Consider the following 22,929-nt stretch of genomic DNA (forward strand, 5'->3'; position numbering starts at 1 on the left):
TCACAGGCAACTTTTCATGAGCTCAAGGGCCACCTTCTGTATTCATTTTTGTCAACCCATACTGTGATACAGTTATCTACTCTCGCCTTTGTCCTTCTGTTATTCTGGCAACAGGCTACTATCATGGTGTCTGTAATCTCTTCATTCTACTCCTTGTTTTTTAAACTGTCTCCTCATGTTCGACTGTAAGCCCTTTAAGGATAGGCATCACGGCTTCCTCATTTTTAGCAAGTGTCTGATATTTTGTAAGCACTTAACTGTGTTCAGGGTATTAATAAGGAGGCAGATTAAGACTATTTAAAAATTAAATCCTGAAATATAGCTAGTGCCACAACTTTAAACCAGTAGGCTCTCTCTCCCTCTCATATCGTTCTAAAACAGTCTTTTAGGATGAACGGCAATAGCACCCACTCCCCGCATCTCCCCTTCTCCTGCAACACGTGTAGAAGATAAAAGGGGTGGAGTTCTGAAGTGGATAGTGTAGGATGTACAATTTTTTAAGTAATAAAGCTAAATCACCCACAGCTAGATTATAAACACACTGTGGAAATAGCTGTTTCTGAGTAAATTCTTAACTCAGAAATAGCTGTTTCTGCGTAAATTCTATTTAACTGAGTGGCAAATAATCGTTTGTCATGTAGGGCAGGAAAAACTTTTCCTCTACCCTCTTAGGTTTATGAATGAGACTTGCAAGTTAAGCTGACAAAAGACAGACTAACAGGAAAAAAAGCATGCATATTTTATTGACTTTAATACTTTTACATGCAATGTATGGGGAGGGGTTCACAGAGAAGAAATGAAAGCCCCAAAGAGTCAGTTAAACCTGCGGGCTTATATACCATTTTACCAAGTAACATTAGGTTGTGGAGAAGTAACTAGACAAAGGAAAAGGGGTTTGGGCTTCTAGGTGTAGCAAATTTTGGGAAGGTAAATATATGGGGATACTAGTGGAACATATGGATTGTTTAATAAAGTTTGTTATGCAGGCTCAAGTCAGTGACTCTGCAGTGAGATTAAAAGTCATTCTCTTCCTGTTACAGGAGAGGAGAGGAGAACACCTTCACAAAGGAAAATGTATGCCCTGCTTTTAGGCAGAAAGTGGAAGAGCAGAGAGTTCTTCCTGCCTCTGCTGCCCTTCAGTTGCCCTCAACTCAAAATAATTCTTTTGCCAGAGTGACGTATTTTGGGACTGCATATTCTGATCCCCTTCAGTCACATAATGCAATTATAACTATTAATATGACTCCATATCATTTTCTTTACTGGAATTGAAACTTCTTATCTGTAAAATGAAAGAAAAAACTGAGCTTAGGTGATCACCAGTGTTCTTCTCAGGTCTCAAATTTCATTAGAAGACATACTTTCCATCATCTGTCCTACATGATTTTCACATTCATAGAAACTGTAACTTCATAAGAAATTCTAATGTATAACATACTCCAGAATGTTCTATAGAGAATGTGAGGATTAATAATGGAGGAATTTAGCCCATCCTTTCAGTCGACATTTGGCCAAAAAGATCCAGCTGTCCAAATTTAATAGTCAATTTTGCAGCTGAATATTTAAAAATTTCTGAAATCAGCTACTCAGTTTGTGACATAACTTTAATTGTACACTTAAAAAACAGAATTGTGTCAACTGTGTTTTATTGAATATGCCAGAATGCTGTCCATCTGATCTCAGTGTCACATTCATGTGGTAAAAAATTCTAGTGTCTAATTTGGAATCTGCATTATCCTTAGAGGGCCATAGAGATATTCATTATCCACATATTTCAAACATAATTTAATGACTAGAGATCCTCTAAATTTCCTAGATTTATGAGCAAGTCAAAATATATGTATGATGCATTTTGTCTCTGGTTTCTATCACCTACATCATTTTTTAAAGTGTCTACATATGGAAATGGAAGCAATTATCAGTCTAACCAGACTTAAAAATCTTAGAATGTGAGGGCACAAGAGATTCAAGACAAGGACAATTAGTATTACTATTTTAGCCTGGGAACAGGCAGGGGTCTCAAGATACTTTTAATGCTGGTGTTGTCCCATTAGGACATATGTTTGTGTGTATTTCAGGGTATTGATACCACAGTATAATTTTCCTTTTTTTTTTTTTCTGTTCAAGAATATGATCAATAATGTCCAAATAAGACTAAAAAGAAAACTCAAGTTTCCATTTTTTTCATTTTGGTCTAAACTAGATGCACCAGCCATTGTTAATATTGATGAGCTTAAGTATGTGTCATTGTCCTAACTGATGTATCCAAGCCTCTGGGTGATTCTGCCTTTGGCATCACTGAAACTTAATGTGAACAATATCATTCAAAACAATAACATAATAGGGCCTTTATTGTTGGTTCATTAGCATATAGCAAGGGATTATTCCCTTCTGGTCTGCAGGAGATTTTTTTCCTTTCTTCTCACTGACTCTGTGTTTTTATCTGAGAAGATTGCTGTGAATGATCAGGTGCCAAATACAACATGAGCTTTTTATCTAAGTTTTGTAAAAAAATAAAAGGACCTGGGAAAGTACCCATTCTGCCACTAGAAAAACTTTATAGTGGAAATTAGAATTATAATATGGCATGGTGTCATATTAAAGCTAGGACCCACTGCCAATTTCATTGTAATCAGTTTACCAGGCATCCATGGAAACAACTTTTTCCCTGACTAAATTACTATACATCCCCAAATTCTGGAAACGAACTCTACACAGATGCAGAATCAAAATAGAACAAAACAAAGAGTTGGCAATATTCCATTGAATTAAGGCAGTGGAGGCAAATAGTTTGTGTAATTCAGCCATTTTTCCAACTTCACCCCCACAAGTATTTTTATTTATTATCTGAATTCACTCATTCATTTATTCAAAGGTTTATTGAGCATCTACTATATAGTAGGCATCATTCTAGGCACACGGGGATACAGCTCTGATCTAAATAGTCAACAATTTCTGCCAGCCAAGAGTTTATATTCTAGTGGAGAGAAACAGAAAATAAACAAAATGAATAAAATACACACTGTGTTATATGGTTGTAAACTGTATGGCAGAAAGGGGCTAGAAGTGATTAGGATGTCCTGGGAGTAGGTGGTGCTTCAATTTAAATGGAATGAGCAAGGAAATCTGCATGTAGAAGGTGCCATTTAAGCAAACACCTGAAGTGGTGAGGAATTGTGCCAGGGGGATCATTGAGGAGAAATTCTAAAAAAAAGGAACAGCAAAGGCAAAGAACCTGAAAGGAGAGTGTCTGGAGTGTTTCAGGACAGCAGGGAAGCCCGTGTAGTGAAGGAAATAAATGAAGAGGTGCATAGTTAGAGGGGAGGTTACAGAGCTAAAGAGGCAGGGGTCATTATCAAGTTTTTGGCTTTTAGCCTGAGGGAAATGGGAAGCTTGATGGAGTGTTGATCAGAAGAGTGACAAGATTTACTCTGGCTGCTGTGTAGAAAATAGACTTGAGGGGTGGGAGTGTGAGGCAGAGAGAGGCAGAAGCAGGGACTAATAAGAGCTATTGCAATAATCCAGGCAGGAGAGGATAATGGCTTGGAAAAGGGTGGTGACAATGGAGATGATGAGAAGTATTCAGATTCTGAATATATTCAGAAGATAGAGCCAGCAGGACACGCAATGGGAGAGGATATAGTTATGTGTGAGAAAAGGAGTCAAAGTCTAATGATTTTAGCCTGAACAACTAAAAATGTTGGATTTACTGAGCTGAGGAAGAAGAGGAAATGTGAATGAAGCAGCTTTGGGGGAAATTCAGTTCAGTTTTAGACGTGAATTTTGAGATGACTAATGCACATCTAAGTGGTGATTGCAAGAGGTCAATTTGGTACCATATCTTGATGTTAGTGGGATATTTTTTTCTCAACTAAATCTTTAACGGCAATTTTTAATAAGAACTTTTAAGCAAAACATGTTTATTTAAAAAACAGAATGTAGGCACATGAAACCCAATTGCAGACAGCAGAGCCATGCTACATGGGATTATGGGTTATGGAATGTCAACTTGCCTTCTCTCCCTCTTTCCTGAACCACAGGATCTCTTAGCACTGTTGCTCTTTGCATATTTGCTTTATTCTGCCCATTACTATCTCATTTCCTCTGCTCTATAACACATTACTCTTCACAGCAGCAATGTCAGGCAGAATATATACCTATGACTCTCCAACTTTGATGTTACTGAACAGAGAATTGGGAAGAGATATGTAAAATCTCCTCTAGTCAGTCCAGGATATCACTGAAAGTGTTCATTTTTCTTACCCTTGATATGCAGTGGATTTTAGGGTCCCCTTTCACATCAAATCTGGAGCTTAGAGAGCTATTGAAGCTGGAGATATCAATTTGATAGCTGTTAACAAATGTATGTTATTTAAGGGCATAGTTCTGGGGAAGAAGGGGGATAAAGATAGAGGAGGCTTCAAGGCACAGAATTTGATACCAAGTCAGAGAGAAGGAAGAATAATCCTTAAAAGAATAAGAAGCAGCAGCTCATTATGGTAAGAGAAAACTAGAGTATTGCCTTACGTAGAAATCCTGTGAACATCCTTCCAGATGAGACTTGAAAGGTAGGAAGGGGCCAGACCTTTTAGAGCCTCACAGATAATGTTAAGAAATTTTTTGTTTATCATAAGCCAACAGTTGGTTTGTGTCTTGAATTGGGAATGTTACAAAAATTTCAATCTAAATATTTCATTTCCTTTCAGAAGGTCAAATGTTTCAATCCTATCAAATTGGCCAATGTGCCAAAATATCTTGAATATATAATTTTTAGTTAGACGATTTAAAATAATGAATTTTTAAAATTTTAAAACTAGAAAATTTCAATGTTCTGGAGAAAAAGAACAGATTATAAAATATTATTCTAAACTTTAGTTTGACCCAGTAGTTTAATGTGCTAATTCATATGTTTAAAAATTAGAGACTGACGTAAGCTAGTGTGAATGGTGGCATGATTACATTAAATCATAGAGATATTTTTCCCTACCTATTTTCCCTTCATTTATAGCAAATACAAGCTGTAAATCTTAACTAAAGTCTTGAATAGGCACACAATATTTAAACCCTTTTTAAAAAGCAGAAAGATTTGTGTTTATTGTTTTTTATGTACACATTAGGCTCAGTTAGATAAAAGTAAGTGAAAATAAACCCACAACATATTTTTAGTTCATTTTTTATTGCAGAAAAATGCATTTCTTATCTCTGTTACCACATAAATATTAATCTGGTATCTTGTTAGAGTCACTGAATGATCTTAAAGACTGAGCGGCCAGTGAGTGCCATTTGTGAATCACATCAACAATTTCAGATGGTCCCTATCATCTGTCACTGCACATTGTCATCTCAGCTGGGCAACCCTGGCAATATTGCAGCAGGCTATTGTTTATTGAGAAAGCTAATATTAGGAGTAGATGTGATAAGAATGCCTTTAAAAAACTAATTGAATGCTATCTGTTTTTGGCAATAGCATCTTATATCTCTCTGTAGTTTATCGCTTTAGAGTCCTTTATTCAGTCTTTTTATAAAATCCCATTATTTAAAAATCGAGGGCAGAGTCGTGACATGTAAGGAGCTTTATATATTACTCTGATACTCAAAGATAACCCTTCTTCCTCTACTGCTCAACAAAACCTGCATTATTGAAAAACATGGGAAAACCTGCCGAAAACGTTGAGATATGAGTCATAATCTCAGTGTTCATTTCAAACATCCTCCAAATGTTTATAGAAATGTTTAGAGAGGAAAAAGCAAAGTCAAAATGTTGAAAATATTAAGAGTGAGGGGATTTCTATTCAGTCATGCCCATGTTTTTCAGCTCATTCTTCCTATTATTTGATTATAAAATCCTTAAACAGGGCGGATAGATGGAGAGATACATGATAAAGTCCAGTAAATTATTAATTGTAGAATCTAAGTGGTTTTCATTGTATAATTCATTCACAGTTTTAGTATGTTTGAAAATATTCATAATAAATTGTTGGAAACAAAATACTCAAATATTACCCTCTGGCCCTGTCAATGAAAATGGAATAGACATTTGCTTATTTCATTAAATGATTATTTATAGTAAATTTAAATTAAAATAATCTTGCAGCATCTAATACTATTTGCTAAGGAAATTCCATACTTCCAATCTGAATTTAAAGAGACATAAACTGGGAGGAAGAATCAATGAATTATAATATTTAGGAAAAACACAATGGAATAGCAAGAAGATGTAAATGGGAATTGTGTTTATGTTTTTGTAAAAGATCTGGAAAGAAACCAGAGTGCAAAAAGTCCCAGTTCTTTCCACAGAAGTGCATTAACCCGATTAACTTTCAAACTAATGTTTGAAATAATATGAGAGTGGAAATTGTATTTTACTTAATTTTTTTTCTTTTTTTCTACAAAATCCTTGCCATCCATAAACCAAAAAGTAGGAGCTAACTTAGCTCCTGTTGACAAAGACTTTCTCCTTTGTTAGGATACTCCTCTGGTTTGGCCATGGCATTTTGGGACTTGGGCATAGTTTTTGGTCTCTCTGTCTCCTCCTTCCCTTCTTCAGAGAAAGAGGATGAAAGCAAAAGTATCAGATGGGCTGTAGGCGCCCATCTATGTAGTAGCACAAATACCAGCTGAACATATTTTTGGTCAGGTACAAAGAAACAAATGGCGGATGGTTTCCCCAAATGTTGTTTACCCTTCTGATAGTCTTCCCAACAACCATCACATATAAATATGTATGGTATTTATTTTAGTGTTTAGCTGAGAACAAATTCAGCAAGGTGCTCTGGTACCAATATTTATTGTTTGATATGAACTTACTGAGCTTTTTAACTGAATGGATTTGGGACTTCCTTTTTTTTATATACAGCAGGTTCTTATTAGTCACCCATTTTATACACATCAGTATATGTACGTCAATCCCAATCTCCCGGATTTGGGACCTCCTTAATGGCTATTCCTAGGCTAAATTTTGCTCATAAAGAATATCCTAAAAAAAATAAAATAAAAGATGGGATTTTCAGCACAAAGGATTTTGTGCAAAACTGTGGCAGAGGCAAGGGACTTGGCATGATCTTGACCACTAATTTTTATACACACTTATCTTGAAAACATTTCTATTTTGTGACAAATGCAAAATATCAAGTACAGTACCTACACTACTTTTCGAAACAGAATTTTCAGGGCAAGGGTGAAGCAGCAATAGTAGCAGCAGCAAAGGATGTAGCAGCAGTGGTGAAAAGTGGTAGGAGCTGGGGATCAGGACATATTTCCTGGTTTAAATATACCAGAGAAGAGAAAAAGAAACAAACAAAACTTCCCTTCATTCAGAACACTGTCATTTTAAATGCCTTAAAACAAACATTCTATTTCCTGAATTTTCTTTTTCTTTCAAAATGATGTTAACATTCCTAAACTGGAACCAAGGGATAAATTAAGCTTGATTGACAAAATAGTTTTCATAAATGGTTCTAAAGTAGTGAATGGACAGGATTACTAAGGAAAGGAGGACTAGGTGAGGACGATGGACCAGAATGCATGAAAAGAAAAAACTGCAAGATGCAGCAGCTCCACAGTCTCTAAAAGACATCAGCTTCAAGAACTTTTACCAGACAGCAGTAATACAATTCAGACAATGAATACTTTATCAGTCAAGGCTCAGCCCAGGAAATGAAAAGCACACTAGAAATGTTAAGAAGAAACTGATTTGATGCCAAAAATTAGTACTTTAAAAAATGCTGAATGAAATAATGCCATTTGCAGCAACATGGATGGACCTAGAGATTATCATACTAAGCGCAGTAAGTTAGAAAGAGAAAGACAAATACCATATGATTATTATATGTAGAATCTAAAATATGACACAAATGAACCTATCTACAAAACAGGAACAGACTCACAGACATAGAGAACAGACTGTGGTTGCCAAGGGGGGTGGGTGGGGAAAGGATGTGTTGGGAGTTTGGAATTAGCAGATACAAACTATTATATATAGAATGGATAAACAACAAGGTCCTACTTTACAGCACGGGAAACTAGATTCAATATCCTGTGTTAAACCATAATGGAAAAGAATATGAAAATACTATATACATGTAAAACTGAGTCACTTTGCTGTACAGCAGAAATTAAATACAACATTGTAAATCAACTATATTTCAATAACATTTTTTTAAAAAGACCTGTAAAAAATTGTTGAATGGTGAAGGGATGGTTTCTAGTTTGGATTTCTAGGAGTGACTCTCAGAGCAATGAAGGTCTGACCCACTAGGGAAGTTACCATCTTGGTGGCTGCCACTGGAGCTATGAATACAAGAACACATCCCAGTAGCTGTTCCGGAAATCAGGATGTGAAGTCACGAAGATGTTTTTGTTGCTGCTGCTGCAAATACTTCTAGTCACCCAGGAGTTTAGGTAAGAGTCTTTGGAATACTTGAGCAGAACAAACTTGCCTTTCTTTGACCTTATCTACTAGCAGAAAGAAAAAAAAGAAAAGGGTAGAAAGATGGTCTCCACATCACTTTCCCTTCCAAATCTTATGAAAGTGTAGCTAGTTGGTAGAAGGCAATTAACATCCAGAGTCAGTTTCAAGGCCATCTCAGAAATACAGTTTTTGTATCTCCGGTTGCTCTAGATCGAGGTGGAAGGTTGAAGGGAGGAATCAATCCACTACAGAATCGAGATCCAAGAATAGAAGATGTTTATAAATGCTTGTATAATTTTAAATTTAAATTCCTAGAGCTAAAATCATAATGTGCATAAAATATTTGTGTACCATATAAATATATATCTCAGTTAAATATGTATGCAAATAATTAACATTCAGACAAAAGGCAAAAGTACAAAGTCTGTTGACCGGCTAGATTCAAATCTTGAATAGTAGTGTGTATATGGGCATTTTCTTATGATGAGTAAAAATTAGAATTCTTTATCATTACCCTAGATTATGTCAGAAACGAGATCACATGAACCCCTGAATTATATTGGGGTAACATTGTGGGATCTATAATCTAGAGTTTTAAACCCAACTTGCTGGGCTCAGCATTAAAATTACTCTGTAATTGAGCCAAGAGTACATTTCACCATTTTTTTTTTTTCTGGTCAAAGGGAGCTGCAAAGGAGAGAGACATCCACGAAACTGAACTTGTGCTAATTACAATTGTGTTTAGGATGACCTACTTAAGGCAAGAAATGCCAGAAAGAGAAGAAAACCTATTCAGCACCATATAAATTTACTAGATTAAGGAAGTACTTTTTAAAATTTTCAATTGGACATGAGTTTTAACCAAGTCTCAATGGAGACCTAATTTTTGAAGGGTTTAAAATTCTTCTGTTCAGAGAATTTTCATGTCAGATAAACTTGGGCCTCTGAGAATGTGTCCACTGCTGTGGAACTTGCAATTAAGCAAGTTTTTTTCTTGGTTCAGAATAATTACAATAATTTTTTAAAAACTTGAGAAATTCATAAGAAGCATCAAATAGAGAAAAAGGACTTGGTCATGATTAGAACATGCCACTAAATCTCTAGGGCTGGGCTTCTTTGTAAGTACAAAATGTTAAGTGTGATGTAGAATGCTTAGAACTGGGGTCTTTTCATGACCTCAGCTCCACAAAAATGTTTCTGGGCTGGACTTATTGAAAAACTGTTGCTGGAATTTATCTGTTCAGTTCTTGTGCATCTTTGAGAAAGAAAAATGCCCATTTTCAGCCTGAAAATTAACTTCCATGACCTGTCAGCAGTAGTAGAATGAATCTTGGAGAATCAGGAACAATTGGATCATGTTTACATAGGAGTTTTACATGGTAAAGATGTATTGGTTTTCATCACAAAATTGGAAGCTCATCTGAGTTCTTGCTAGTGACACCACAGTCTGATACCATAGTGACAGCACAGTCTGTGGGGGTAAAAGGTGATTCCATAAGCCTCTGGAATGATGGAGTGTGGAAAGCTGGATACTGTTGGAGATAGAAACACTGCAGGTAGCCTTCAGCCCACTGGAGGTGGGTACCTATTAAATGAGGTTCTTGTTGGTGGAGATAATTGGATTTTCCTATCCTCATCAAGGCCAGACTTGGTCTTACATTGGAAATTATTATTTGCTTCCAGTGTGACAAAGTCACTGTTACTGTTAGATGTTTCTCAGGTGCAGGCCAAGTGCCTACTGCAGAGCATTTTGGTAGTAGGAAGTGACCCCACATTTGCTTCGATATGACAAAGAGTGCCATCTAGTGGTAAAGTATAACTGTGAGTGAATTTACCCTTTGAACATACCCTGTTCTCAACCTTTCCGCAGATGTGGATCCTGTATGGAAAGGGATTAATAATTAATAAATTAATAAATATGCTTGCTCAGAAGTTGTCATTGCCTAGATTCAAGGTCTGGGAAAATGAAACTGGTGGAACTCTACCAGCCTGAGTCTTTCAATATTTCCAAGTTTTGCTCATAAAAGAAGGGAGAGGTGGGAGGGCAGGAAGTTTGGGCTGTGCATTGGTAGATCTCTTATACACACCAGATAGATTTATCTATCCGATTAATTGAAGAAGATTAAACAAAATGAAATTTCTATTCCTCAGAGCTTAACTTGGGAAATGTGTGTGGGCAGGGGAGCTAGTGTTGTGTATTGAAACCCAATCAGAATGGAGAAAGAATTGTACATTTCAGTTGTCTTCACATCAGAATGTAGGCGCATCAGTGGTAAATAGAGAATATATAGGAAAAAGTTAGAGGAAACAAACTGGCGGTCCATTGGAAGAGGTTGTTTGCCTGTCTGGAAGTTGCATTCACATAGCAAACACACTTTTTTTTTTTTAACCTCAATATACCCAATAAATAAATATATACTAAGGCAGATGCTGATAAACTAATCTCCATCTCAGTAAAGGATGACTGAAAAAAAAAATGAGAAGGGCAATAACAACAGCTAAAATTTATTAAGAAATTATGATGTATTCAAATCTAAATCAAGTGCTTTGTGTGCATTTTCTCATTAAATTACTATGCTAATCCTTTTAGGTTAAGTCCTCTTATTATCTTCATTTTACAGTTGAAGAAAGGCAAGCTCATCTTTCCTGAGAACACAGAGGCGCTAAGTTAGTAGTGCCAGTATTTGAATTCTGTTCTTGCTGATCCCAAAATTTGCTTTGTGCTAAAAATGTCACAAGAATTTTTATCACTTCCTGGTGAGATATTGACCATCCTGCTTTGTTTGTCCTTAGCTAAATCCCATTAAGATCAATTGGATTTCAGTTAGAGCTCAGTAGGTTATAACACAGATGGTTGAACCATCTTTGCTCTTTTCCAGTGTACACATATATTGGAACACTTTAATTTTCTTGTGATTGTTTCTTCTCAGAGGCAATTCAGCAGTTTGAATCTTCACTATGCTATTGTCCTAATATAGACTAAAATAAATAATGAAGCACTTGTTTGAGTATTTCCTAGTGGATTTTTGTAATAATACCATACCACGTTCATTTTATGACAAGGAGATGGAAAACCAAGGAAGGTCAAGAGATATACTAAGTTATGGAGAACATCTGGGGTAAAATGCATTTGTACACATTTTTTCCTAGGATTTAAAAATGTGTTTTCTAGATGGGCCTCCTCCTCAAGTTAATCTCATATATTTGTTTGGAATGTTAGGATCTACATCAACTCAGAGAAATTTCTTATTTGTGTGTTTTACATATATTCTAAAGTCTTACACTTGTGTTAATTTGTCTTTTTCTATCACCCCCTTAAAGAAATATGATGAAGGATTTCTATTTGAAAATTCTAGAATTGCTCTTGTATTTTCATCTCTAACGTCTTTGCTTCAAAGCCTCATTTCTTAGCCACTGGTCAGAGAATGAGAACCAGCTCATGGAAGATGCCCAGGTCACTTTTATGTAAACCTGGCTGAAGGGCTCTTACTAAGAGTTGATTTCTTGTAATTGGGCCTGAAAGATCCAAAACAGTTTCTGACAGGGTGGAAGAAGTTGGCAGTCTTTGCCTTAGTAGTCATGAGTACAGAGTACTTGGAGACAAGTAAGTTGTCCCAGCCATCGATTAAACATTCTGTTCCAAACAGAAGGATGATACCATATTAAGAATTAAGAATTCTATTCCCATATTTTATTACATCAACATTTTTAGGGAGAAAAAAATCATATGATAATATCAATAGATACTAAAAGAGGCAGTTGAGAAAGCTGAACAACCATCTAAATAAATAAATAGGTATATAATTAAGTAACTAACTAAATAAATAAATCTGATAGGAAATCTAGAGAACTACATATTTAAGGTAGGAGCAGGAAAGATAGTACTCAAAAAGAATACAGAAGAAAAGAAAAATGACCTTGCTTATACATAAAACTTTCAAAACTTTTCTATGAAAAAACACCATAAGCAAATTTATTTAAAAAATTGATTTGGATTCAAAAAGACACATGCACCCCAATGTTCACTGCAGCACTATTTACAATAGCCAGGTCATTGAAGCAACCTAAGTGCCCATCGACAGACAAATGGATAAAGAAGATGTGGTACATATATACAATGGAGTATTACTGAACCATAAAAAGGGACGAAATTGGGTCATTTGTAGAGATGTGGATGGACCTAGAGACTGTCATACAGAGTGAAGTAAGTCAGAAAGAGAAAAACAAATATTGTATATTAATGCATATATGTGGAACCTAGAAAAATGGTACAGATGAACGGGTTAGCAAGTCAGAAATAGAGACACAGATGCAGAGAACAAACGTATGGACACCAAGGGGGGGAAAAGTGGTAGAGGGGTGGTGGTGGTGGGATGAATTGGGAGATTGGGATTGACATGAATACACTGATGTGTATAAAATAGATAACTAATAAGAACCTGATGTATAAAAAATAAATAAAATAAAATTCAAAAATTCAAAAAAAAATTAAAAATAAATTTGATTTGGAGTGGAATTGCATTTTTGAAGGCAGAGGTTTAATACAGTGAGCTATTTAAAATCGGGAACAAGGGAACAATCATAGCAAAATAGACAAAAAATGTAGAGAAACCATTCACAAAACAAAAATCCAACAGCTATTGGATATATGCGATGATGCTCAAAGTCACTAGTGGATGAGGAAACTCAGTAGATTAGCAGCTTTTAGATTGGCCAAAATTAAAACAAAACAAAATAATTGCTATTGTTGGCTGGGATATGAGCAAAGAAGTACCATCACACATTGCTGGTAGAAATATGAATTTTACAGTGTTTTAGAAAGCACCTTGACAATATCAATTAAAATTAAAAATGTGTTTCTGCACTCCATCTTGAGAATCTATCACATAGAAATAAAACCACTACCTAACAAACAAACAAACATGCTTATTTTAACATTATTTTTCTTTGGAAAAACTGAGAAACAAAGTAAACATTAATCAGTAGAGGAATATTATGGTCTATTCATATCACAAAATACTATGTACCACTTAAAATAATGAATTAGAGCTATACTAGTTAGCTTGAAGGAATTTCCATGAATTAATCCTTCTTGAGTGAAGAAAGCAAAATATGCATGGTACGATGTCATTTTTATAAAACAAAAATAAGCATTATCAAAATTATTTATTGAACACTCATCTATCTGCAAGACACACTCATAGAGATTAGTGCACTGAGAAAAAGAAGTGAATTATTGATATTTTGAAGATACAGGACAAATGTATAAAAAAAGAAGCAATAATATAATGTAACTTAGACCTACTTTAAAAATAAGTGATATATATAGAGTGCTATGTTTTCCAATGAGTTGTTATAAAAGGTTCTGCAGTCCATATGTAGATCAAGAATTATTTATCCATTGAAACATGTCACTGATATGAGTCTTAGTTTCCTATAATAATAATCATGATAGCATCAGGTATTGGTGGAAAGAGAAAGTAAGATAAGTAAAGTGCTCGGCACAGTGCCTGGCACAGAATGAATGTACATTAAATGACAGCTGTTATTCTCATTGTTATTGTTTTTTTAAATGCTGAGATTATACATTTTTTGAAAGAATGTCAGAGGTGACGTGCCCTCCTCACCACATCATATCAGCAGGAACATGCTATCAATATGACTTATCCCCAGTGCTGTTAACCTTAATCACCTGGCCAAGGTAGTATTTGTCAGGTTTCTCCACTCACTATAAAGTAACTTTCCTCCCATCCACCTTCTGCAACCTATTTTTTGAAAGCATATATCTAAGTCCAGCTCACACTGGGGGAGGGAATGGGGAGGAATGGAGGAATTCAACTTTTTTCTTGGAGGTGGGAGTATCAACATAAATTATTAAGAATTATTAGATATTTTCTCCCCTTTTATTCAATCATTTATTTATATCAATATGTACTTATAAATATTTCTTTCCTACATATTTCTTTCCTACTATGAGTTATAATCTAAGACTACATTATTCTGTTGTTGTTGCTGAAATTATTCCAGCATTAGACTTTGGGAGCTTTTTCAGGTTGGTTCCTGAGTCTCTTTAACGTTACTTTACCCTTTCAGGTTTTTTTGTTTGTTTGTTTTGTTTTGTTTTGTTTTGTTTTTTGCGGTACGCAGGCCTCCCACTGTTGTGGCCTCTCCCATTGCGGAGCACAGGCTCTGGAGGCGCAGGCTCAGCAGCCATGGCTCACGGGCCCAGCTGCTCCGCGGAACTACATACATAATCACAAAAATAGTGGCACATAGAATTTTCTACCTACTCTTATGCAACTTCTGGTCTCTTTGAAAGCAATCCTGGTAGCTGCAGTTATTTCTAGAAGTTCTCCTAGGATATCTCACTTGTGCTCATAAATACACCGTTCTAAGCTGCAACATAGAAATTTCGCCCCCCTCCCACCCACCCCCTTGCAGTGCTGTCTGCTGTTGTCACTCCAAAGCTCAGGAAGCCTGATGGAGGTGTCTTGCTGCTGCTATTGCCACTAGCACCTGTCCAGGCCATGGTGTGTGGATTCCATATGGGCCTAAGCCAACCTGCTGAAGGGAAAAGCCCATCGCTCTCCTGGCCTTGTAACCCAGTTCCCTTAATCTCAGAGCACTGATACCCTGTTCTCTCAGTATCCCGAGAACATGGTATAGGAAAATAGCTTTTTCAGCTCCATTATTTTCTCATTTGAGTCTTCCTTTCACAAGGCTATAGGCCAGAATCTCTTTGGCGGGGTGGGAGGGTGGGGAAGAAGGGAGTGCAGAGTCAAGGCAAAATCATCTTAGCAAGAGGTAGCTCAGAGCACATGAAACCACTCATCCCTGCCAACAGCCATCATCTTATTGGACCAAGATGAAAATATTCAGCTCACTCTTCTCATATTAAGAATTTTTTTCCCCAAGAAGATTTCTTGGTCTTTCTTTGCAGAGAGATCTCTGGAGCATTTATTCAGCCAGTCTTCATGGACGTAACTCTGTTTGAAATACTCAGATGCACAAAACTTGGGTTCAAATTTGTACCCTTGCAACATATAAGCATCAAATGTAACTACTTAAATACGTCCTTTATTGTTTGTCATCTAGGACTATATTTTTGCTTTGTATTCACTATGATAATCTTCTGGTGGGCAGGGCCATTATACCGCATTAGGTAGATACTTTCATTTTTTAAACTAAATGTCTATGAGTAGCATAATAATTGAATTGTTTGTTTGTTTTTTTAATTGTTTCTGGATTAGGAAATGAACACCCAGAAAGGTCTCAGCTAGTGCCTTTTATATCACCTCATAGCCCTTAGCAAGAACCTGAACAAATAGGACTCAATAGATACTCAACGACCTAAATGTGTATTTTATGTTCTAACACAGTCAGTGTTTGTTTTCTTTCCAAGTTGCTCTACAAAGATTCATTTTGAAGCACTGACAGGAAGTAGCCAATAGTGTAGAATAATACAATATATAACCTTGAGTGGGTCATGGAAATGGCATGAAAAATCATAAAATAGACTTGTGAACATAAAAACATAGAGATGGTTTAGAAGAAAACAGAGGACAAAAGCTTACTTTGAGCCTTTGAGGAAAATTTAGTATCCCTTTTCTGAAAATACAGCCTATTAAATGAATATTAACCATATTATCTATTTTTATTTGATTATTTTCCCAAGTTGAAATCATTTATTCAAATTATTGACTATCAACAAAGATCTAACTTCTGATTATTCATTATCTACAATAAAAATGACTTTCTACCGTATATTCCAATCTAGAAACTTGAACATCTCTAATACTGTTATTTTACATAAATAATATCTTCTGTCATAAATATGGATAAGCGAAAAGAACTAAAGCTAAATTATAATTCCAACCACTGTGAATATTTTGGTATTTAATACTGTACATGGTTTCCTATGCATATAACTTTTTTAAAAACTGGGATCAGGGCTCCCTGGTGGCGCAGTGGTTGAGAGTCCGCCTGCCGATGCAGGGGACACGGGTTCGTGCCCCGGTCCGGGAAGATCCCACATGCCGCGGAGCGGCTGGGCCCGTGAGCCATGGCCGCTGAGCCTGCGTGTCCGTAGCCTGTGCTCCGCAACGGGAGAGGCCACAACGGTGAGAGGCCCGTGTACCGCAAAAAAAAACAAAAAAAAAAAAACTGGGATCACATTGTAGATACTGCTTTGTAGCCTGTTTTTCTATTTAAAACTGATTGTAACATATAAGGGTTTAATAAAATATGTTTCTATGACATATTTTAAAGACCTTGGTTGAAGTTGCTTTCCTCTAGAGAGGTTTTTTCATTTGTTCTTGGGGCCCAACAAACTCTAAATTTATTTAAGGTATTTTGGACCACACAGGTGACATGAACCAGGGCATCAAACAATGGTGGCTTTGAGGCTCTGCTCCATCTACCCAGCCTCGTGGAAAAGGGAAAGGTTCCTTGCTGTCCTCTTCTTTGAAGTTTTCTCTTCTCTTCCCTTGCCTTCATTTCCCTGCCCTTCTCTCTCTCTCTCTCTCTCTTTCTCCTTCTCTCTCTTTATTTTGTGATATTATCCCACCTACTCTGATGTGTAGCCCTCTGGGGCCCCGCACTCCGCTGTGATCTCATGCCGGGCTTCCCATTTTGAGTGAACCTTATGCTTTACCTCCTGACCCCACTCCCCTCACAAGGCTGAAGCTCAGATATCCAGGGCTCAGCAGAAAACCTTAGAAAAAAAAACTGGCTTTAGCACTCAAATATTCACTAAGGTTACTGATTTTACTTTTTTTGGCCTTTGCATTTTCTTCCTTCTCTGCCAATTTAGCAATGCAGTTAAAATACACTTAATATTTTATTCAGGATTTGAGTTGTTTTAATCAAAAAGATTTTTCTCTGAATCTGTTCTGCCATATGACAAAAATGAAGGTCGAGAATACTTACTTTGAAGGGTTAAAAATATATCATGTATACTTACATTTTTATCCTTCCTAAAATTAATGATCCTTTATTTAATTGAAATATTTATGAAATTATATATTATGCAATTTAGGATTCTGCTCCCAGTCCCACTTCCGGTCACCAACTAAGATTCTGGTCGCCAATTCCAATGTGTGAGTTTCGTTTTTTCCCACGTCAACAAGCAATTCTCTGACACTAGCTGGGTGTCCTACAATTTTACTCAATTCTGACACAATCCACCTGGAGAGAGAATCAGATGCCAGTCAGATCTCCCAGGTTAAGTGCTCCATCCCAGGAGACTGTCCCCCACTTCAGATGCCAATTACAAGTAGTAGGTTATCAAGTTATCCACAACTTGTGTCCAACTTGGCTACAAATCAGAGGTTCCCATAACTCCCTCCTCAGGTTTTATCAATTTGCTAGAGAAGCTCACAGAACTCAGGGAAACATTTACTTCTATTTACCATTTTATTAAAGGATAGGATAAAGGATACCAACGATTAGCCAGTTGAAGAGATAAGTGGGGTGAGATCTGGGAGAGTCCTGTACTTCTGTTTTCTGTCCCTGTGGCATCACCCTTCTGGTCCAAGGATGTTTTCATCCACCTGGAAGCTTTCTAAACCCCGTACCACTGGGATTTTTATTGAGGCTTTATCACATAGGCATGGTGGACCATTAACTCCATTTCTAGCCCCTGTCCCTCCCTGGAGAAGTGTTGGTGGGAGGGGGCTAAAAGTTCCAAGCTTTTAATCATGGCTTGGTCTTTCTGGTGACCAGCCCCCATCCAGTAGCCCACCCAGAGTCACCTCATTAGAACAAAAGATGCTCCCAGTGCTGTTATCACTTAGGAAATTGTAAGCGTTTTAAGAGTTCTGTGCCAGGAACTGGGGACAGAGACCAATATATATACATTTGCTATTATCTCACACAATTATTAGTGATTTCTTTATAAAGCCTACATATATTATAACTTCATAGTGTAAATAATAATAATACAGCAACTATATTTTGAATACTTAATGAATTGTCAGGCACATATCTTTATTTTTAACTAATAGACTTTATGTTTTTGAGGAATTTTAGGTTTACAGAAATACTAGTGGAAAGTACAGGGTGTTCCCATATACCCCCTCACCTGCAACCCCTTCCTCCTGTTGCCTATTATTAACACCTTGCATTAGTGTGGTATATTTTATAATTGATGGGTCAATATTAATACATTATTCTTACACATATATCTCTTGACATATGTTTTTGGATCCTTTTAACAACCAGACAGGATAGATATTATCCCTGTTTCAAAAATAAGGAAACTAAGATTGAGTATTAAATTTGGATTCACTCACAAATGTATAAGAACAGGAGCTTGGACCATTATATTCACTTTTTCTTCTATTTTACCTACTTTGAGTAATCCTGTATTTCAGCTATTCTCTGCCTGATGAAATATATAGTTGGTATTGCATATTATCAAAAAAATTGCAGTAGGAAATCATTTAGTCCTAAGATCTCACCTTTAGAACTAACACACTTATCTTGTATAACTACTATATTGGGACATCAATTGGTGATTGCCTTTCCCTGTGATTACACCTGCAATGATAATTACTAATACTAATTATTTCATAAATATTCGGAATGTAGTCTAATTTAGTTTTTTTATTATAAGCCTTGCTCTTTTTCTAATGGCAATATAGATAAACCTGAAAACAACAATGCCCTGCTTCTCCTTTGACAACACATCAAGTCATTCATTTTCTGTTAGTAATGAGGATTGTTCTTCTCACAACTTTAACTGTTTTTTTGTAGTTGGTTATGTTTTTGTTTAATAACAACAATAGGTCTTAAAAGGCAAAGTATATGACCATATCTGTAAATTAGTACTGTCTAAAATGGTGTCTGCAGTAAATCTATGTTTTTTATTTATTTGAAGGCATTTTATACATAAAGATGAATCAAGTACAAGCCATCTATAAAAATAGTGCTTTGTATTGATTTGAATATCAGTATCAGAACTGATTCCATTGTAATGCAAAAATTTTCAATGCTGTTGTTCTTATGGTCAAACATATGTTGCATCTAATTTATTTATTTCAAGTATGCTGTAGATTGGTGGAATCCAGATTCTGCCATCCTTCCTCTCAACTCTTTGGTCCAACAGTAATTCTTGCTGAATCTTGTGGTATGATATATAATGTATCTCAATACACCTGAAGGAAATGTGCCCAAGTCAAATCTTTGTTTTAGCACAACCATAACTGATTTCCTATAATATTTTAAAATTATTTCAAAAGCATGATACATTGTGTCATATAATTTAAAATTTATTAATGTAATTATATATTTTGTCTTACAGTCAGTGGACATCCAATACTCAAAAGAGCTAACATCCAGATTGTTGGGAACCTGGTGGCCGGATCTATGAGAGAAAGGAAAATGAGACAACAGTATTCATCATGAGAAGTAAGATAGTATTTTCAATACAATGTTGAAACCTTAAGAGTTGAACCTATCTACCCAAAGACATAGATTAACATAGGCCATGGATTAATTCTGTATCAACAGGAAAAAAGGACAAGCATCTTTGCACATCCAAAGAACTTCAACAAGTCAGTCTATAATTACTAAATATCTCTGGATGAACCATTCATTGGACCTTTTTTTATAAACGACATCTCTTTTATCGTAATGAAGTTGAAATCACATAGTATCAAGAATTCCTTTCATTAGACTTAAATTTGGTTTGTTGCAGTACCAATAAATGCCATAAAGAAATGTTAAGATTCTTATTTCTAGAACCTCACATTTTTTTGGAAATGGTTTCTCAAAATGTGTTTTAAAATATTTTATTAGTGTAGTCATCATATTATGTTTTCCCTATTCTTATTGCTCACTTTAAAGTGAAAAACTGAAAGTTAATATATAGTATTCCTGAATTACCTACCTTAGTTCAGAAAAGATTTGAAGCACAGTGGCTAACACCAGTCTCTAAAGAATCTTGAATTTAATTTTATCTATCCATCATTCATCCATCCATCCATCCAACCATCTAACCAGCATTCATCCCTCTCTCCCTCCCTTCCTCCCTCCATCTATGAATGAGATTGTACAAATAATAGTAGAGGGAACAGAATCCATGCACAGCACAGTGACTTGATATGAATAAAGAGACAGGAAATACATGACAGGTGTTCCATTTTCTCAATTCTTGCCCTGATCTATTACCTCTGTAATAGACACTTTGGTTTTAAAAAAAAAATCTCTCAGACTACTTCATGAACTGTAAATATGGAAGGTACTAGAATGAAATTTTTAGAAGGCTAATTACAAGAATCATGTTAAGTCAGGGCCTCACCAAAACCAGAACCAAGATGGACTAAAAAACATGCTGATACCCTATTCAGAAAATGTTAGCAGTAAAACGTTTGATAGGGGGGAAAAGTGATTACTGGCTAAAATATAGAGGTTAGCTTATCTGTGAAATTAAATGATCTGTATTATCCCAGTTGATAATTGAGAGAGCCTGATTTTAAAGAAAAACATTTTATTTCAGTACTGAAAAAAAGCTGGAAAATGCGCAGTTAAATAAAGGGAAAAAAATCACACGTGAGTTGAGTCCCAGCATGATAACAGATCAGAAGCCTGCTCCTTTTTATAGCATTATTAGGATAAAAATTTCACTAGATTTCTGCCTTCAATATTCCAGAGAATTGGGAGCAAAAGCATAGAATATAATGAAATGCATTTATAAACTAAAACACAAGATTTCCTAATGAGTGTTGTGTAATGAGTGCCACTATTTCAAATGGCAAATGTATTTATAAGAGAAAACAATTAATATAAAAACAATATCAAAATTACCTTATAACAATAAAATATAAAAATTAAGTTATGATTATGACAATCGGGGGCAGGACACAGAAGAAATTCATTTTTCCTTTAAAAAAAAAAGTGTGATTGTTCTTGTCTCATATTTTCTAGATTTGACTATTCTTCTTGATTTTTTAGCAAACTGAGGTAGGGCTCCTGAATGTCTTTTAGAGGTGTGATCCTACATTAAGTTCAGTGACATGTCACTCTAGACCTGTAGAAGACAGTGTAAGGTCAGTGAAAAAAGCCTTCACTTTTCAATTGTCAGTTTCTATATAAAAATTGGCAGTTGGTGCTCATCAAAGAACAAGAAATATTGGATATGCTCGAAATGTCCATTGTGTTTTTGAGCCAACTACCTGATGGAAGTCATCACTTATATGTAAATGAACTGTCAATGGCTTGCCACTGTTGGCAATCACTGGACTGTGAAGGGTATGTCTTAATAAGAACCGAAGCTCTTCACAGACTTTGATTTACTGGAAATAAATTAGAAAAGTCCTCTGAGACTACAAAGGACACTTGTTTCAGATAAAACGTCTAGACAGTAGCAATATATTTAGGGCTTTTATTATAGCAAAACTGCAAATTAGAATGGAGTGGTGAGAAAGTTCCTGTGACCCAGCTGAGTTCTACAGCGCTGCTTCTGACTAGAGTAATACAATCTTTAAAATAGCTAAGCCAAATTAAATAAAAGTGCGTTAAGAAAAAGAAAGCAGAAACAACAAAAGGTCAAGACTTAGCTTTCTTACATCTTTTAAATGATCTGTCTTATGTCTTACATTTTCTTATAAATTGATATTTTTCTAAATAAATGCAGCTATTAGAATAATTGAAAGCCAAACTTCCATGATCCTGCAACATGGACTACTTTTCAGAAAATTCAGATTTAAGGTAATTTTTCCTTGTTGATTCATTCCTTTCCCCAACTTCCATTCTAGAACACAAAATTGAAATACTGAATTCCTTGACACTATTAATATTTTTATTAATGTTGTTAATAACAAAAATATATTAAATTTGCAAAATGCTTTAGAATTTGCAGTATACTTTCACACAAATGTGAATTACGGAAACTGTGTTAAAAATGATAAGACAATCTAAGTGATTTCATGAAGTGGACAGTCTCCATTTGGAGAACTGCAAAATGGGGTGGAAGACAGGAAACTTTTATAGGATAAAAAAATAAAGAAAAAGGAAGAGAAAAATAGAAAATGTCTGATTGGCTGGGGCCACACAGGCAACCTTGTTTGGGTGAAAAGGAACATGGAAATAAGTGTAGAGCCCAGAGTTGGCTTGGTGTTTGGGGATTGGCTGTGTTTCTGGTCAAGTGGAACATGTAAGGGACACAGAAGTTATCTAAATTTTGGTTTGCTGTTGTGGCACCCTGAGTAGCAGCAGCTCTATCTTGGGCCTATTTCAGCAATAGGTAGACCAAATTTTTATATTAACTGCTTTCTCCCAAAGCATATTATGTTCAAAGAAGTATATAATTCCAGGTAGGTTAATAGCTTTGAAAAACAATCCCCCAAATCCCATTAGCTTAAATAATAACTTCTTTTCTGCTCACTTCACAATCCAATGTGAGCCAGCAGGTACTGCCCCATGCACTCTTTTAGACATTCAGGCTTTTTTCATCTTAATAGCTTTGACATGCTTTAGGGCCTGTACTGTAGTCTTCACAGCCAGGCTGTAGATAAAAA

General features: G+C 35.7%; 1 protein-coding gene across 1 annotated transcript in view; it reads left to right on the forward strand.

The window, feature by feature from the left end:
• Positions 1-19,816, forward strand: part of IQCM (IQ motif containing M) — a 350,482-nt gene extending 330,666 nt beyond the window's left edge. The window contains exon 15 of the mRNA XM_060298710.1: positions 19,713-19,816. Within this exon, the coding sequence (XP_060154693.1) occupies positions 19,713-19,816 (104 nt within the window). The remainder of the gene's footprint in view (positions 1-19,712) is intronic.
• Positions 19,817-22,929: the final 3,113 nt, after the last annotated feature.

The sequence above is a fragment of the Globicephala melas genome, chromosome 5 (genome assembly GCF_963455315.2).
Source record: "Globicephala melas chromosome 5, mGloMel1.2, whole genome shotgun sequence".
Lineage (NCBI taxonomy): Eukaryota > Metazoa > Chordata > Mammalia > Artiodactyla > Delphinidae > Globicephala > Globicephala melas.